Source organism: Oratosquilla oratoria, chromosome 7, assembly GCF_046742065.1.
Source record: "Oratosquilla oratoria isolate Oo_2021 chromosome 7, ASM4674206v1, whole genome shotgun sequence".
Lineage (NCBI taxonomy): Eukaryota > Metazoa > Arthropoda > Malacostraca > Stomatopoda > Squillidae > Oratosquilla > Oratosquilla oratoria.
Window position 1 is genome coordinate 37,756,466 of NC_134783.1, and position 20,000 is coordinate 37,776,465.

A 20,000-nucleotide genomic window follows, 5' to 3' on the forward strand; every position below is an offset into this window, starting at 1 on the left:
CACCATTTGATAGGAGACCCTCCTTTCTGAGCCCTCATGCAGAAAATAAAAATGGGGAGAAATCCCTTTGGGCTGCATCAAAGTATCACCCATACACAGCCATTCTCCACTCACCCCTATTCCCTGGCTACTCCCTTCCTTGTTCAACAAAATAATTCCCCTCTTGCTCAAAGCCACTTTCACCCCATCCATCTATCTCATCCCTGGTTGTCCTCTGCTTTCCACACCTTTTTTGCTAATCTTTCTTCAATTATTCTTTTCATGTGTCCAAATTGTCCCAATACTCTTTCATCAGCCCTATCTGTCATCTCTTATTCCACCCTGGCTCTCCTTTTCACCTTACTTCTCACTCTATCCAACCTTGTAAACACCTATCATACTTCTAAGACACTTCATCTCAAACACATTTAAACTTCTCTTTTCTGCCTATTTCAAACTCCAAGTCTCCACCCCTTAGAGTGTTGTCAGTACAATCACTACTTCATATAATCTTCTCTTTGCATCCATTTCCAGACCTCTATTTCTCATGATATTTTTTAATCCCCCAAGACATTTACTTGCTTCTCTCAATCAGCTATCTACCTCCATCCCAATTCCTCAATTTCCTACCAGATGTGATCCCAAATACTTAAAGCTATCCACTTCCTCCAGCCTCTCTTCTTTAAGACTTCCAGCTTGTGGCTACCCTCTCACCTTGTACATCTCAAGATTTTACTTTCAACAACATTTAAATTAAACTTTCTCCTATTGCATACCTTTCTAAACTCTGGTACTATCTGCCTTAATCCCCCATCTGACCCTGCCACTTGTGCAATGTCATTTGCAAACAACAACTAGCCCACCTCCCACTTTTCTCCATTATCTTAACCACCTCCAGTCCCCTGCCCATTACCCTTGCATTTACATCTCATACCACCCCTTCCATGTATACAGTGAACACCCATGGTGTCATGTCACATGCCTGATGCAGCCCATCTTTACCTCAAACCACTTGCTCTCTCCATTTCCAATTCTAACACAGGCTCTACTATCTATCTGTCTATATAGATACATACATATACCGATGGTTTTCTCATCTTACAAGGGAGGGAGCCAAATCCTAAGGGCATTTACCCACTCCCATCCATTTCATCCCCACCCACTCCACTCCCATTCACCACCCCTCCCTACTTCTTTTCTTAGCTCCTCCTAGATGAGAGGTCATCCCTGCATCTTGCCCACTGCCTTGGGTCAGATGGAATGCAGAAAGATACATCACACCCACAGCAAGGCTGCTTCATTTAATCAGTGACCCTACCCTCTCTGTCCCCTCATGCAGAAATATTAAAGACAGGACGAAATCCCTTCATACATACATATACCTAGGCTTTTTCCCCCTTACAAGGGAGGTAGCCAAAAAGAAAAAGGCATAAAATCATTCCCACCCATTCCATCCCTAAATACACTCCACTTCCCTCCACCCTCCCTCCCATCTTAGCACCTCCTGGATGTTAAGATGCTGCATCAAAATATCATTCACACATAACCACTCCCTAACCCACACTCACTCAATATATTCCATATGCCAAGGGCTTTTTTCCCCTTACCAGGGAGGTAGCCAAAGTCAAAAGGCATATACCCACTCCTACCCATTCCACCACCCTTTCCTCCCTCTCATCTTAGCTCCTCATGGATGATGGGTCATCCCTGTATCCCACCCACTGCCCTGGGTCAGAAGCAATGCAGCAAGACACAGCACATCTACATCAAGGCTGTTTCATTTAATTGACAACCCCTCATGCAGAAAAATAGGTGAAGAGAAATTCCACATTCTACTATTCTCTTGAAAACTCTTGAATGCCATTACAGCTTTCCCCCAATCTCATATATCTGCAATATCTTGCACAGTACCTTCCTGTCTACCCTATCATAAGCCTTCTCCAAATCCAGATCCAAAAAACATCTTTACCATTTGCCAAACCCTTCTCTCAAATCTGCCTTACCACAATCTGATCCATGCATCCTCTACCTTTCATAAAACCACACTGGTCCTTACCAATTACTCCCTCCGTTCCTCTCCTAATCCTCTCGATTAAAACTTTCCCATAAACCTTCCTATCTTTGTGGAAATATAAATATAACTCCAAGGTGTCCATTGCCTCTAAATGTGAATTTTTTATTCTGATTCACTTTAACATTACGAACCAAATATAATCAACAAATCTAATATTGATCAACCTGAAAAATTAATTCTCCAAGTATATACAGAAATACATATACCAAGGGCTTTTTCCCCCTTACAAGGGAGGTAGCCAAAGTCAAAAGGCATAATTCCATTTCCACCCATTCACCACCCCTCTCTCCCTCCCTTTCATCTTGGCTCCTGGAGAAGCCAAGAAGTCCCCAAGTGATCCAGATAATTGGGTGTTCATTGCACATTCAAAGGATAAATAATGTCTTATTACTACTTTATTTGATTTAAAGAGTACATACAGGTATGATGAACATGTCAGAGGTTTAATCACTAAAATATGGAGATAAAGTTATGATACAAAATGTTAATATTAGTTTGTGACCTACATACATACATACATATACCAAGGCTTTTTCCCCCTTCCAAGAGAGGTAGCCAAAAAGAAAAAGGCATAAAACCATTCCCACCTATTTCATCCCTAAATACACTCCACTCCCCTCCATCCTCCCTCTTATCTTAGCACCTCCTGGATGACGGGTCATCCCTGCATCCTGTCCACTGCCCTGGGTCAGAAGCAATGTCGCATGACACAGCACATCCACAGCAAGGCCGCTTCATTAAATCGGAGACCCCCCCTCTCCGTACTTACATATGTAAAATAAATTAAGTCCTTAAATACATGTAAAACAGACACATATCTATCTGAATTATATTTATATTCCCCCTCAATTTTCAAGCTATACAAAGTGATAGAGAAGTCCAAAAACTAAAAACACTAGACACTTTTGGATATTATAATGAAGATTTTTGCACTGACAAATCTCTCAACGGTGTCCAGTGGAGAGAATTTTTTTTTCTCTGAATATATTCATGAGTATTGACAGTTTTACTTTCCATACACACAAAATCTTAAAGATGTCATTACGTTTTACTGAGAGCCTTATTTTTCAAACACTGACAATAGCTCTGAAAACTTTTCATTTTGTGATGGTTGTCTTTTGATATTTAAAGAAGGTTTCCTAAACTTCTCTGCCCCTCCTGTGGAATTCAAAGCTTTAATCTTTTTCTTCACTTTATTTTGTTCCCCATTTTCTTTCTTGTCACTCATGGAGTTTATGATTGTAATTGCTTTCTTGATCTCATTTGGCATCTCAACTTCTTCCTTTTTCCCCATGGAATTCATAGCTTTAATTCTTTTCTTCACTTCACTCTCATCAGGTTCTTTCTTAACTACTTTGGTATCATCTGAAACATTCCCAATTTCTTCCCTTTTCTTTTCACTTACATTTGGACTTTGTTCTATTTCTGGTTTGTTTTTGTCATCTCTCATTTCTGATGTGTTTCTCTTTTCTCTTAATGACGATACAATTTCTTCTATTTTCTTATTTATTTCTGGTGCACTTTCTGCTCTTCCAATGCGTTGTACATTTTTGCCTTTTAATTCTGGTACATTTCTTTCTTCTATTAGTGTATTTTTGCTCTCTCTTTTGGTTTCTAACTTTTTACCACTATCTTCCATCTCCTGATGCAATTCATTGCTTGCTTCTCCATTAATTACATTACTTATGGGAGAGTCACTCTTTTCAGTTAATTTCTGATCAGGTGTTTCACTTACCTTCTCTCCAGCAGGAATTTCATCCAATATTTCCTTATCTGTGCCTTTCTTCTCCATATCAACTTCTACATTTATGAAATAATTTTTCTCAGTATCATTGATAACTTCAGTCTTTTCAGACGCCTGTTCTGAAGTCCTTTCCTTGTCATCTGAAGGTGACTCTTTGTCCTTACTTTTGGCTCCTTTGTTTTCTGAATCACCTGAATCTCTCATCTCTTGTTTACCTAAAGTTTTCAGCAGAGTATTAGCTAACCTAACTCTGTCTTCCTCATCCAATACAATCTTGCTTTCCCCTCTTTCTCTAATGGGATCCAGAGAAAGAATGTTCTCCTTGCTCAGTATTCTCTTGAATTCCCTGGTCTGTGAAGTGATAACAGGTGAAGGCATGGAGGTTATCCAAGAATCAGATGTTGTTCTCTCTAAAGCTTTCTCCAGAGAATCATCATCATCATCATCATTATCAGCAACTACATTTACTGGCTCAGTTTTACTCTCTTCTACAGCCGGAGTCTCGCTTACTTTGGGAATATCTTTTACTTCCCTGCTAGCTAATTTTTTCTGCAATTCTTTTATCATGTCTGGCTGGCTGAAACTTCTAGTTAAAGGTTTTTTAATAGCAACTGGTGTGACAGAGGGTGAGTTGAAATTACTGCTATCACTATCCCACTCCTTGTCTGGATCTCGCACTGGAATAATAGTAAACTTGTTTCCAACCCTCCTTGCAAGTGGACTGTCTGGCGAGGATGGAGGAATGTCATCAAAACTATACATTCGTCTAAGCTTCTTGATGGGATGTGTCCCTCCCTGAGGTATGGAAGGGGTGCTAGACACCCTATGCATTCCCACCAGGGGAGGAGGTGGTGGGCTAGGAATCTCATGAGGAGCTGATTGAGGTCTAGAAGAATCTGAGTCACTTGATATATCTGATGGTATCTCAATAGGTTCTGGCTTCTTTTTTGTTTTGTTTACCTTGGCATAAACAGGTTCTGGAGATGATGATGGCCTTGCTGCTTCTTTTTCTTCTTCTTTCTTTTCCTGAGACTTGAAAATATGATGTAGTTCTGCTATCACAAGTTTATTCTGTAATTTACCCAAATTACCTCTTATTTCCTTTGTTGTTTTATTGGATAAACTATCAGAACCATCAATTTCATCTTTAGATGGCCTGTTCTCTTCTTCTGTTACTCTAAAATCATCATTATTCTTAGATTCTGGACTTTCATGTCCTACAGTTTTCTCAAGTTCTTTCTCATTTTCATTTTCCTCTATATCATTTTTTTCTGTTTCATCCTTCCCTTTATCAACATCTTCATAATCTGTCTCAGATTCTGAGCCTTCCTGTTTTTTCAGTTTTTCATATCCTCCATCATCATCATACTCTTCTAACACTTTATCTTTTGTATCTTTCGTCACCTCAGGAGCATCTGGTAAACTCGGAAGTTCCCGTGACCGGGTGTCTGATTCTGAGCCTTCCTGTTTTTTCAGTTTTTCATATCCTCCATCATCATCATACTCTTCTAATACTTTATCTTTCGTATCTTTCGTCATCTCAGGAGCATCAGGTAAACTCGGAAGTTCCCGTGACTGGGTGTCTGATTTAGGGGATGGTGATCCTTCTGAAGTTGACTGAGCCAATTTTTCATCATTTCTCTGATTGACTCTATCAAGGCAATCTAAAGCTTCAGAGATTTCATCTTTTTCTTCATTATCACCTTTTTTGTCATCATCATTTTCAACTTTACACTTCTCAAGCACAACCCTGGCAAGGGGAGATGCCTCAGCCTGCCTTGCAGTTCCACTTCTAGCACCAGCCATCCTGGGAGTGCCTGGTTGGGAACTTATGGGTGTGGCTGGTTGAATGTGTATGACTGGTATGACCCTCAACGGGATTCCATTGCTCTCGAATCCTGGGTTGTCAACACCTTCCTTTCCAGAGCTGTGTTCCATCTTCCCCTTGCTATGAAAAATGCCATACAGGAAGTACATAGCAAAGCCTAAGCCAGTGTCACCAAAAAAAGAAAGCAGGAGTAAACATGCATTAGTAAAAGGCATGCAAAGCCTTGGCCAGACATGCTTAATGCTACAATAAAACCCTTCATGCAAAAGTTAGTAGCAACTACTGTGCATTCCTTGTCTAAATAAGCTATGGTCGTGCAAGACACATTAGATCTATACTTTTCTGAACTTTAGAGTAATGTGAATTATGAAAACTCATGAGACAGTTAAAACTAAAATCTGCAAAAGCTGCATTTTTTTAATCATTAATTAATGCTTGACCATCTTCTATCTATCAAAAGGCCTCTTCCCCCTTAAAAGAGAGGTAGTCAGCCAGGGCATGCACCCACTATCTGCCCATCCTAAATCCATTCCACACCGATTGGTTTTCCTCTTTTATCTTAACTCACTGCGAATGAAGGACCATCCCTGGTCCCCACCCTGCCTGGGTGAAAAGCCATGCAGCAAGACACAGCACATCCACAGCAGCATCCAACAACCAAAGCTGGAAGCACTGGGGGTAAACCATCTTTGGATGTCTTGCTGTACTGCTTCTGACTCAGGGGTGTTGGATGAATGTGGAATGGGTGAAAGATGGGTGCATGGCTTTGCTGGCTACCTCCTTTATAAATGAGAACCATCTTATTTCACTAAAAGTAATGCCCAAAATAGAGGTCTAACTTGATACCTCTTTCAGTCTGTGGTCTATCCTAAGCTGAGTTAAATTGTTTGGCAGCAGTCAGACCAATAAAGTTAATGTGTAACATCATACTGAAGTGATTAACTATATTATTCAAATCATTCAGAGACCAAAGGACATATCTCTACCAACTCAAAACTCATATGACAACATGTTTTTTGCATACTAAATTTGCCCACTGTCTAGGTCCTGCTGCATTGCTTTTGACCCAGTCAGTGGGCAGGGAGGCAGGGATGGCACTTCATCCACAAGGAGCTAAGATATATATATATATATACAGGTATATATATATATATATATATATATATATATATATATATATATATATATATATATATATATATATATATATATATATATATATATATATAAAATCACCATGGTCTTGGATCATGTGCTGGACTTGTGATTGACAGCTATTTCCCTCCTGAATGAGAGCTCACAGCTTATATATGATTGATCTATGGGTAATGCTGTCACCTTACATGCACACACACCCCCAACTCCCTACCCACGAGAGTTGAAGTAATGACTCGCAGTGCAGTGATACTGAAGTTATTTCAGCCCTGGGTGGGACTCAAACCTGGACCGCCGTAGTGGCAGCCATGAATGCTACCACTGCGCCGTCAAGTCATGTGTGTCTGTGTGTGTGAATTGAGTGAACTGGAAGGGAAAGCTAAGAATGGGGATGTATAAATAGGGTGAAGGAGGTCTTTAGTTCCAGGAGAATGTCTGTCATGTAGGGAAGGAAGAGGCCAAGAAATGGGTGAAAATGGAGAGTGGTTGTGAATGGATGAGAGGGTGGGGGACAGGGATGACTCTTTATCGACAAGGAGATGAAACAGAAGGGAAAACAAATATGTGTCGGATGGGTGATGGGAGATGTGAGAGTGTAAACCCTGGTTGATCACTTGTCTACTTTCCTCCCATTCTTACCCCCTTCCACTTTTAATTTCCGTTCTAACAGATAATGCTGACAAACCACTGCCCTCTCCGCTGAATAAATTTACATCCAGAACTCTTCCAATCCTCCTTTTGGGTACCACTATATAATCCATTAACACCCTCTCAACAACCCCACATATACTTATGTTTGTATCTTAATTTTTTTTTTTAATATTATTTCCCTTTCATTACACATCTTTAACATCTATTATAGTTACTTCCTGCCACAGTATACCTCCCTATCACTCCATCATTCACCTCCTATTCTAGCATTTAGATTCCCCAAGACCACTACATTTACTTTCCTCCCAAAACTCTCTACACTTGTCTCCTCACCACTCCTGACAACCTACCCATCATGTTCACAGACTATCTCTTTTCTAAGCTCACCTAACTCCAATGTACCGCCACTCTCACCCCTAGTACATCTGATCACCTTACTCTTGTCCATACTTACTTTCAGCTTTCTCCTCTCACATACCCTCCTACACTTCACTAACAACTGCATCAGTTTCTCCTCCAACTTAGCTACAAACTCAGTGTCATCTGCAAACAACTGGCTAACCTCCCATTTCCTTTCACTCTCACCAACTCCAAGCTACTGCCCAGCACCTTCATCTTTACCTCTCACACCACCCCATCCATATACACATTAAGAAACCATGGTGCCATCACACAACCCTGGTACAGCCTCACCTTTACTTCAAACCACTTATTCTGTCCATTCCCTATGCTCACACATGCTCTACTACTCACATAAAACCTTTTGACTGCCCTCAACAGACTTTCTTCTATCCCATACATATGAAACACATCATAAGGTCTTTAGTCAACTCTGCCATATGCCTTCTTTATATCCATAAAAACCCAAAAGACATCCTTACCTTTTGCCAAAAACTTCTTGTATTTCTACCTTATTACAGAAATCTGATCTATGCACTCTTCCTTCCCTAAACCCCACTACTCTTCCCCAATTACTTCTTCTGCTCCCCTCCTAATCCTCTAAATCAACACCCTCCCATACCTCTGACTGATTCCTCTAAAATTACTGCATTTATATTTGTCCCTTTGTCTCTTTTGTATGAGACCCATGGCCCCCCAGGTAACTAGCTATAGCTAGTGGTTCAGCCCAGAAGTCACACAATGAAGAGATTTTGTTCTGTTCTCTGGATAATGTAGGTATAAGGAGGTGTGGTAACAAATGAATGAATGACTGTTTGATTAACTGATCAACTATTCTGAATAAATTCATCATCTGCTGCCAACCAACCAACTATTACTTGATGAACCTGTGCCAAAAAGATGAACTTATATCACAAACACAGATAAATAAATTAGTTACTGCATGCTATAAATTTCCAAAAGCACAAAAAAAAGGCAGAAGTCTGGGCATCAGCATAGGTAATACAAAGGGAAGTAAGAAAGATGCCATGGAGGAGGAGAGGGGGTAAAAGCTGTGCTAATGGGATTCATGAAAGAAGACCACTGGAAGATGTTAATCTTAGGGGGAATAGTCTAACTTAAATGAAGGTAAGCTTTAGAGAAACATACACACACAGATTACAAAACAAACATTTCTCTCAAAACCAACAAATTCAATGTTCAATCAATTGATCCAACATAAACCTGGAAAAGAAAATCCTTGAAGATGCACCAGAAAAATATCAACCTCCCTACACACAGGTCACAACCCAACAGTTACAATACCAACACATAATTGTCCTGGCAACAAACACCAGAACTCCCAGATGCAATCACAATCCAAATACACAGAACAACTTTAACTTACATTGCCCAACAATGACTCATTTTAGACACCGTTAAGTTTCTCTGAGTGATCTATGGGCCAACATGCTCTCCTGCAAGAGAGATGTAGTTACATAATGATTGATTGACCAGTCCTTGGGACTTTCCATAGATCTCTTTTGGAAGAACAATTGGAATGTTGTCTGTGTTGTACAACTGTGTGGCTGTTCCTTTGTCACCTATGAGGAGGAAGATGAGAAATAAGAGGAGGAGGAGGTGGGGGTGTGGAAGGGAGGTATTAGTATGGAGAGGATCCTTCCTGACATCCATGCCAATGGTATTTTGTCAGCAACAATTACTGCTTTTATCCTTGAGAGAAATATCTCACTGAAGATGTGTCATACAGGAGGCAAAAGAGATTTAAGGCAGGTGGCAGATTTTTTATTGAGTAGAGAATGGTTGTCAAGGAGAATAAACTGATGCAGCTCAAACTGAATACTTCTTGTCTTCACTATAACATGTGGGGGCAGGGGGGGGGGGCAAGGAGGCAGGGTTGCGATGTAAACAAAATGGTAGAGGTTAAACCAGTCTAGGCCACGAGGCCCTAGCTACTGTAAATGTGTTGTGTCTTGTTGGACTGCTTCTGATCAAGGCAGTGGGTTGGGGACAGGGATAGCCTTCCATCCTCTAGGAGCTAAGATGGAATGGAAACATGAGTGTTGGATGGGTGTGAGATTGGTGCGGGGTAGGTGCATGCCATTGTTAGCTACCTTCCTGATAAGGGGGAAGAGGTAATTTGGTATAAAGATAAACAGATAGCTGAATGCAGGGATTGTAGTTGTTAAAAGTGATCAGCATTCATTTTTGGATGAATAGTCTCCTCTAATAATAATGATAATAATCTATCTATCTATACACCAAAGGCCTCTTCCCACTTATAAGGGAGGTAGCCACCCAAGGCATACAACTCTTGCTTAAAGTTCCTCTATCAAAATACCAAAAGGCTTCTTCCACCTTATAAGAGAGGTAGCCAGCCAAGGCCCATGCTCCACCCATCTCACACCCATTGTTCTCCCTTTTATCTTAGCTCCTTATGGATAAAGGGCTATCTCTGGCCCCCACCCACTGCCTGGTCAGCTGCTATGCAGCAAGGCACAGCACCTCCACAGCAGAAGCTTGTTTACCTCCACTACTTCATTTACCCACTAAGTGGAAAACCTACAGCTCCACAACTGGTAACAGTCCTTTTGCCCTCTCACAGATCTCTTTAGGAAGAAATTTTGGACTTGTCTGTGTTGTGGGATTGTTTCCACGTTAATGGCTGAAAGTAGGAGGTGGAGGGGAGCAGTTGTCAGCTCTGCATGTGTGAAAAGGGTGTAGGAAATATGGTTGAAGTTGGTAGAAAGAGATCTTGGGCACAGTCAGGAGACCAAGCTTCAGCCCTGAGATGGAGAGGAAGGGGTTCACAAGTTTTGAAAATGGGCAGCTTCACTGTCCATCTTGCAAGACCACTACAAACTGGTGCTCATTATTGGTCCCTCCCCAATCAAGAATGAATGCTGAGCAACTTGATCTGTAAGGATGTCACTAAAGTCCTAGAAATAATGACTGGATAAAACATGCAGTCAGTACCCCATATGGGGTCCATACCAAGGGATCACCTTGTGCAGATGCCCATTGTTAATCCTTTTAACTTACATCTTTACATCTCCAGCAGAGCCCATTTTTAATCATCTTAAAGCATCTCATTACTAATTACTGGAAGATATGATAGCCAATTACAAGCTATAACAGGATAAAGGAATGGGAGCACACAGACATTATCAACATAGGTAGACTACAGCAGGATCACAGCAGCAAGAAATTCTACTTACCTATGGCCATCCACACTGCGTATTTCACCCATGTCCCAACTGACAGGCTGCACATCAGGTAGATATTGATGAAGAAGCTAAAAGCTGGTAGGTAAGGCACAAAAGGAACCTGCAAAACAAACTCCACATTAATATTCTTTTCAAGATATTGTTTTAATCTATACCATATGATTCTGTTTACCTAAGAATTGTCTCAAACTTGAAGGGGCATTTGAACCATTTTGACCCATCTGCACTAACACACAGTTCAATTATTTTTTCCTTATCAAGGCAACATTTCAACTGTCTAGCAGACAGCAACCTGAGAGCAGTTCTTAAAATGACCTTGTCTATGATTGATATGCTCCAAAGATTCCATTAAAGTAAATATGATATGACTATACATCTGAAGGATGGTCCTCAATATTGAATTGGCTTTGCCTTATTTATCATTTATCTATTTACATATTTACATCCTTATAAGTTTATTCCCCCTTATAAGGAAGGTAGCCACCCAAGGCATGGATCCATCCTGACCCATCCCAGTCCCATCTGTCACCCATTTCCTTTAGCTCATTACAGATGAAAGGTCCCCAATCCTTGCCCACTGCCATGGTAAAAAACAATACAGCAAGACACAGCACATCCACAGCAGGGCCAGCCTCTTCATTTACATAGAGATGCATAGAAAGATTTTATATTATAGCTATTACTGAATCCTGGATCAACATGGAGAGACATTTCCTTCTGGAAATCGAGATTGAAGGATACAAACTTTTTCACAAGGATAGGGTAGGCATAAGTGGGGGGAGGAGTAGCACTTTTCATCAAAAACACAGCTAATTGTATTATCAACAATTCAATTAAGCAAGAGGAAAGGAAAGAATCAATTTGGGTAGAGATTACAGGCAAGAGTAAAACGCTTATTATTGGTATCCTATATAGGCTTCCTAACCTCACGTTTAAGCAGACTGATGCCCTGATTCATGAAATTCACAGGGCATCCCAGTACAAATACTTTGTGATCATGGGGGATTTTAACTATGGAAACACTGACTGGGAAAATTTAGATCAGGAAGTGAAATATTTTTTAGATGTGGTACAAGATAATTTCCTAAAACAAATGATTACTAATCCTATGAGGGGAGAGAATACTCTGGACTTACTATTAACTAAGAATGAGGATCTAGCAAGAAACATAAGTGGGAGATAGTCTAGGCTCTAGTGATCATTAAGAAATAGGATTTAACACTATATGGGAAGAATTAAATAGTACAAATGATGTTGTAGTATCTGACTTCAGGAGAGCCAATTTTGATAAGATGAGAAAATATTTAGGACAAATGGTCACTTATGAGACCAACCCAGAGAACTTTGACAGGGTAAGATAAACAGTGAGCCTGGACATCATTAGCACTGTCAGGTGTTGGGTCACGGAGGGTAACATGAGTACTTTGGGTCAGGTCACTCACAAGTGTGAGGTCAACAGCACAGTCAGCAATCTGGACGAAATGTACAGTAACCTAACATCTTAAATTTTAAATGCACAAAATAAATTTATTTCCTTTAAAACAACAAGGTCCAATACTGATTCTCCCAAATAAATGATGGTTAGGCTGAAAATTGAAATCAGTATAAAAAGAGGGCTTTAAGCCAGAATAAAAACTGGGGAAACACACCTTAAATCTAACTATAATGATATGGGTATACTAATTAAAGAGAGCACACACACAGTGAAACATAACTTTGAAATTAAGGTTGCCAGATAAGCAAGATCCAACTCAAAGGGCTTCTTTCATCTCTACAGAACAAAAAATAAGGAGAGGATAGGTCCAATTAAAAATGACGAAGATGTCATGATGGATTTGGAGGAAAAAAGTGAGTGAGACATTTAACAAATATTTTCTCACAGTGTTTACAAAGGAGAGGTTAGATATGGTACTTGACTGTGACCCAATTTTTAGTGGGGATGAAAGAGGTAGGCTAACTAACATCAGCATTTGTAAGGTAGAAGTAGTCAAACAGGGTCCAGACAAAAATTTTCTGAGGGTGCTTAAAGAGTGTAAATTTGAAATATGCCATCAGTTAATGAAAATATTTAATAAGTTGGTAGACACCGGTATTGTGCCTATTGCTTGGGGACAATTGTTGTTGTTGTTGTTTTCAAAAAGGGAGAAAATCATCTATATGCAACTACAGGCCAATCAGTTTGACATCAGTTATAGGTACAATGCTTGAATCAATAATAGCTAATATAATCAGAGATCACACTGAGAGACATAATACGATTTGTGACTCAGCATGGGTTCTATCTTTTTACAGTAATGTCTTCAAGGCATCAGGTAACAATCATAGTTACAATGTTATATACCATGACTTTAGCAAAGCATTCAACAAGGTACCCCACCAGAGACTACTAAATAAAGTCCAAGCCCATGGCATAGGAGGAAAAGTGTTTGAATGAATTAGAGATTGGATCAGTGACAGAAAACAGGGTCACCATAACTGTGTAAAATCCAAATGAGGAGTGTTTCTAGTGGAGTTCCCCAGGTCTCAGTTCTGGGTCCCTTATTGCTCATTATGTATTATATATAAATGACTTGGACAATGGGATTAAGAGTGATGTTAGTAAGTTTGTGGACGAAACTAAAATAGGATGCCTAATTAGGTCAGGAGAAGACACCAAGATTCTGCAGGTGGATTTTAACAAATTGTTCACATGGTGAAATGGCAAACAGACTTCAATATCTCAAAGTGTAGCCTATCAAACATAGGTTTACACAACCCATAAAGCAGGCATAACTTAGATAATACTTTTTTGGAGAAAACTGAGTGCAAGAGAGACTTGAGAGTTCTAATGAGTCCTGAACCCTAAATCCTAGAAACAGTGCATTAGCATCAAGAGTAGAGCTAACAGAGTATTAGATATCATTACTAGGACTGTTATGAATGAAAGTGCAGAGGTAATTATCAAGCTTTATCTGACACTAATTAGACCCATCCATGACTATGCAGTACAATTTTGGTCTCTGTCCTATCAAGTGGATATAAATTCACTAGAATCAGTACAGAGGAAAATGACCAAAATGATACATGGGCTTAGAAATTTACATTATGAGGAGAGCCTTAGGCACCTTAACTTTAAATTCTCTGGAAAGATGCAGTGTGGAGTGACCTAATACAGGTGTTCAAGTGGATCAAATGCTTTAACAAAGGTGATGCAAAGAAGGTCATCCTATTAAGACAACAGGGCAGAACTCTAAGCAATGGATTTAAATTGTATAAATTTAGATTTAAGAAGGAAATAGGCAAGAAAAGCTATGTAGTGAAGCAGTGAGGGTAAACCAGCTCAGGCCTGCTGTAAAGGCACTGTGTATTGCTGCATTACTTTTGACCCAAGCAGTGTGGTGAGGGACAGAGATGACCCTTCATTCATGAGGCACCTGGATGGCTGGGGCAATGAATGGGTTTCAGAAATGCCAAGGGACTTTTCCCCCTTACCAGGGAGGCAGCCAAAATCAAAAGGCATACACCCACCCCCACCCATTCCACTCCCATCCACCACCCTTTCCTCTCTCTCTCATCTTAGCTCCTCATGGATGATGGGTCATTCCTGTATCCCGCCCATTGCCCTGAGTCAGAAACAAATGCCAAAATAACTAGCTAAACTATAGAATATCTATTCAGATCCATTTGAATACACTATCTATATAACTCTTACAACACACAAGTAGTATCTTACCTTGAAGGCAAGTTTCTTTGATGCCTCAGGTTGTCGTCCAATGATGATAACATTCAAAATACTTAATGCTGCAACCACAACAGCAACAACAACACTGGCAACATTCAATTTCGCCAAATATTCATCCAGTAGCACAAGTATGAGACTAAGAATGATACTCAAGATACCTGTAAAAGTAACAAACAAGATGACGTAACCATGTGTGAGAGGCAAAAAAACACAATTAATTCATATATATTACCCATCTGGGGAATTGGCTGCATGTTATTGTGAGGTTAAAAGCTGCTAAGTAGCAGGCAGCTGATACTTTAGGGTCTATACAGGGCACCCCTATGGATCAGAGCCACATATCATTTTGTCTGTGGTAGAGGAAATCACTATTCATAGGGAAATTATGATAGTTTATTATACTGCAACTGTCCCTCTTGTTATGCTGTCCCCCAACTCTTGTTACTGTCCTGTACCATTTCTTGGGGGATTGAAAAGTATCATGAGAAATAGGCATCTGGGAATGGATGGAAAGAGAAAATTATATGAAGGGGTTATTGTGTCTACAACTCTGTATGAGGTGGAGATTTAGAATTTAAGAGAGGCAGAAAATAGGGGATCAATTGTGTTTCAGATAAAGTGTCTGAAAAGTATGGTAGGTTAGGGGTTAGAAGTTTGGATAGTGAGAAATGAGGAGGTGAGGAGGAGATCAGGGGGTGGAAAGGGAGCTGGCACATAGGGTTGATGAAAGACTAGAAAAAAAGAAAAAAAAATGTGGAAAGCAGAGATGAATGGAGTAAACTTGAAGGGATGACCAAAGATGAGATGGATGGATGGGCTGAGAGGGGTTTTGAGAAAATGAGGAATGTCTGTCAAGCTGACAAGGGAACAGAGGGGGTAGGTAGGAATGAGTGGAGAATGGTTGTGTATGTATGGTATTTTGATGCAACACAAAGGGATTTCTCCCTTTCTTCTCTGTTTTCTGCATGAGGGGACAAGGAAAGAGGGTTGCCATGTAAGTGACATGGCCCTGTTGTGAGTTGCACTGCTTCTGACCCAGGCAGTGGGCAAGAGACAGGGGTGACCCTTCATATGAGAGGCTAAGATGAGAAGGAAACAAAGGGTGTTGGATGGGAGAGGAGTGGGTGGAAGTGGGTGTGTGCCTTGACTGGCTACTTACCTTATACAGGGGAAGGACTTGGTATATAAATGAATAGAATAGCAATGATTAGCACTTGCATTCTTAGAGACAATATCATACCAAAGAAGTTGAGTCACAGATGTTACAGGAGAGATTTAGGGATCAGGGCAGTAAAAGAGAGAAATAGTTGAAGTTAAAAGTGATCAGCATTCTTTTTTGAATAGAGATCAATCTTAATTCTTACATCAATGATCCATGATAGGTCCAGTGGGATGTCACCAAAGTGGAAGATATCGAGGCTAGGAAGGAGGAGAAGAAAGAGGAGGAGAGGCAGGTGTGGAATAAGTGGAGGGTGGAGCAGATGGTAAGGGGAACAGGAGGAGGGGAAGGCTTGGGGGGGGGGAGATGATACATGAAAGTAGTCACTTATGTCATCCTTCTCCCTTCAATGGTCAATAGGTGAAAGGACATATATGAGGTTGGGGAAACTGTAAAGAGCTCCTTTCTACTTACAAAATGTGAATGTTGCATAGCCTACTAAACTGGATGTGAGATCAGTTGGTTCTTTAAGCCGGCGACTATTGAAACACTGATTCAGGTAGTCCGTTACTTTGTATGTTGACTTTTTAAAACGTGAAGACATCAAGCCATTCTCAGTTAGGCTTTCAGATGCCTCTTCATCTCCACTGAACCTGGTATGGGGAGAGAGTGTACAAATAAAGATACAAATTACAGTGGTGATAAGGAGTATATGCCAGGGGGCACATAGCTGTGGCCCTGTGTACTTGGATTGTTGTGGCAGGTAACAGTCACTGCTGGGAATCAAACAGAAGTGCAGGATTCAAATCCACAACCATCTTTGAATTTACAAAATCCTCTCCATTTGTTTTTTCCTATTCATGGTTTTATCTTGAGCCTGCTTCTGAGACCAGGTGCTGGCCCCTCAGTGTCACACCTTCAACTACATTGCCAACATTCATGTAATTGCCCTCCCTAAACTGAAACAACACCAGCACAGAACTGGCATGGCAGTTGGCATAGCATGTCTCAGATCAAATACCACACAAAAGACACAGAACACATTTTATTACACTATTAACTCATTTACACACTCCAGAGGGCCCTACAATTTTTTTTCACAGAGCCAAGTATGGGATTAACCAGTAGCCATGGCTAGCTTTCTGGGGCTGTGTCTCTTACAAGAGTAACTTGGGGTAACAGACTGAAAGAGTGGTCTCATCTGCTTTAATATTTTACAGAATAAAATTGTTTCCATATCTCATCTGACTATTACTCTACATAGGGTTGCCTTAACCCATTCAACTCCGATGACAAGATGTCTTGTCATTTGGTCAAATAAAACAAAAAATCATAAAACACCAAAATGTTTGATCAAACACCAGAAAAAATATGACGTCAGTCCTCGCTTCGCTGCGAGCGAAGCGAGGAGGACTGACGTCATATTTTTCTGGTGTTTGATCAAACATTTTGGTGTTTTATGATTTTTTGTTTTTATTTGACCAAATGACAAGACATCTTGTCATCGGAGTTGAATGGGTTAACCTACTATAAAAGCTCATAAAATAGGACACAACAGAAGAGCACCTTCGCAGAACATATTTCATGCACGGATGGATGAATATTATTAATAACTGATGTCTTGAATTTTACTGACAGGAAACATGTAGCCCCAATGTACTCTGCAACATTCATCAATACTTCTTATAAATCTCTCCAGAAAGAAAGGCTAAAATGTCATCTGTAAGGGTTTGTTTCTACATCATGGCCTAGGAGGAGGAGGAGAAGAAAGAGGATAAAGAGGAGGAGGAGTGCTTTTTAACACACTAGAGAACTAGGAATTGTCATTTGTTCTCCTCATCTTACTAGTTGGTAACAAGTAAGTCCCACATTCACACAAGACAGACAGCAGTTTATATATATATACATACATACATACACCAAGGCTTTTTTCCCACTTACAAGGGAGGTATCCAAAAAGAAAAAGGCATAAAATCATTCCCACCCATTCCGTCCCTAAATACACTCCACTCCCCTCCACCCTCCCTTTTATCTTAGCACCTCCTGGATGACGGGTCATCCCTGCACCTTGTCCACTACTGGGTCAGAGGCAGTGTTGCAAGTCATGGCACATCCACAGCAAGGCCTCTTCATTAAATTGGCGAACCCCCGTCTCCATCCCCCCATTTCAAAAAAGAGAAGACGGGGAGAAATCCCTTCGGGCTGCGTCAAATTTTGCTCACACATATTACCTCACCCCCCATCCCCCCACCCATTCCACCTCATGCATCACATCATCATCCATATGCAACCATTCTCCATTCACCCCTGTCTTCTGTCCTCTCCCATCCTTCCTCAATAGACATTCCCCTCTTCCCCAAAGCCCCCTTCACCCCATCCATCCATCTCATCCTAGGACATCCCCTCATGTTCACTCCCTCCACACACACACACACACACACACACACACACACTTTCAGCGAAGGGACGGCTTGGATGACGTTCTGAAGAAAACTGATGTCTGTGGATCCCCACGCAAAGAGAAGTGCCTAGTGGTTTTGCAGGGGGGGGGGGCAATTGCTCGTGAGGTATTGTGAAATTAATGAAAGAGTAAAGGGGGAGGGATTACTGGGGAAATGGAAGGAAATGAGGAGGGAGTAGACTTGGCCCAGCCAGACAAGCGGAAGGTAACATGAAACGACCACCGGATGACGACATGTCTAATAAAAATGTAAAGATTAGAAGTATAGAGAGGAGCAATACAGAAGAAAGTGACGAGAATATGTTCCAGGGATTTAAAGAGGGTGGGGGGGACACAACCCCCCCCCCCCACCGACTGATAAGACTAGAGGAGAGAGTTGATAAGGTGATCGAGGACTTGGTGCGTAAGTTAGGTAACGTAGACTCCATTCTACAAAGAATTGAAAGGTTGGAACAACTAGAGAAGGCTAACAGAAACTTAACTGAAGAAATAGAGGACCTAAAAAGACAGTTAGGAAATGTAAAGGAGGAGAATGAGAAATTGAAGAAGAATAGTAATGAAAACAGAGAGAAAATAGCTACAGAAGCTAAAAATTGGAGAATAACTCAAGAAGGGAATAAGGTTTCATTCACTGACATAGTCAAACAGCAATTGAAAGAACATAATGAAGACTCAGTTATTAAAGTGATGAGACAGAAGGAGAATATAGTAAGAGAATTAGCTGACAAAAAGAAATGTATAATTATATTAGGAATGGAAGAGAAACATAACCCAGATAGAACCGCAAGAATCAAGGAGGAAAATGAAAGAGTAAGCAGTTTATTAAAATTAGTCCAGGAAGATGAACCAGAAATTATAAAGGAAATTGAGGAAAAATTCAGACTCGGAAAATATAGTACAGATAAGACCAGACCAATTAAGATTAAATTCAGGTCACAAACAACAGCAGAGAAAATTCTATCCAAGACAGGGAAACTAGCAACAAATGATCAATATAAAAAGGTATGGATAAAAAGAGAAATGAATAAGGAGGAAAGAGAGGCAGAAAAGCAGAAAAGAATTGAAGCTAAGGCAAAAAACGAGGAAAGAACGGAGTCAGAGAAAGAGAGATTCTATTGGAGAGTAGTGAACATGAAAATAAAGCAGTTCGACATACTAAAGAAAAACATAAGGGAAACAGAGAATACAATGGAAGTGGCAGAAAACTAAGAGTGTCTTACACAAATATAGATGGATTGATAACAGGATTGAATGAACTGAATGATTATTTGAAAGAAAAAGAACCGGACATAATGGGAATTGTAGAAACAAAATTAAAAGGCCCACTACCACCCAACAGTGTAGGACATGATACATACAATTATTGGATTAGAAACAGAGAGAAAAAACAAGGGGGTGGAGTTATGTTCCTGACTAAGAAGGATATAAACGTGAAAGGTGTCATATATGGAAAGAATACAGTAGAGATGATTATGATAGAAGTGGAAGACCGAGATAAAAAGAGCAGAAAATTTGTGATCAATTATGTGCCTCCGAAAACAGCCTCATGGGAGGAGAATGAACATAAAAGTATGTTAGAGGACACAAAGATAGCATTAACTA

General features: G+C 40.3%; 1 protein-coding gene across 7 annotated transcripts in view; it reads right to left on the bottom strand.

Moving 5' to 3' along the window:
• Window positions 1-2,424: 2,424 nt before the first annotated feature.
• LOC143027072 (uncharacterized) overlaps window positions 2,425-20,000 on the bottom strand; it is a 69,093-nt gene continuing 51,517 nt past the window's right edge. For 6 of the 7 annotated variants that reach the window (XM_076187992.1, XM_076187993.1, XM_076187998.1 and 3 more), the window contains 4 exons: window positions 16,412-16,590; window positions 14,770-14,936; window positions 11,049-11,157; window positions 2,425-5,782 (listed from right to left, as the gene is read on the bottom strand). In XM_076187992.1, coding sequence (XP_076044107.1) covers window positions 3,114-5,782; window positions 11,049-11,157; window positions 14,770-14,936; window positions 16,412-16,590 — 3,124 coding nt within the window. In that variant the 3' untranslated portion in view covers window positions 2,425-3,113. The remainder of the gene's footprint in view (window positions 5,783-11,048; window positions 11,158-14,769; window positions 14,937-16,411; window positions 16,591-20,000) is intronic. The other variant, XM_076187999.1, reaches the window with a different exon arrangement.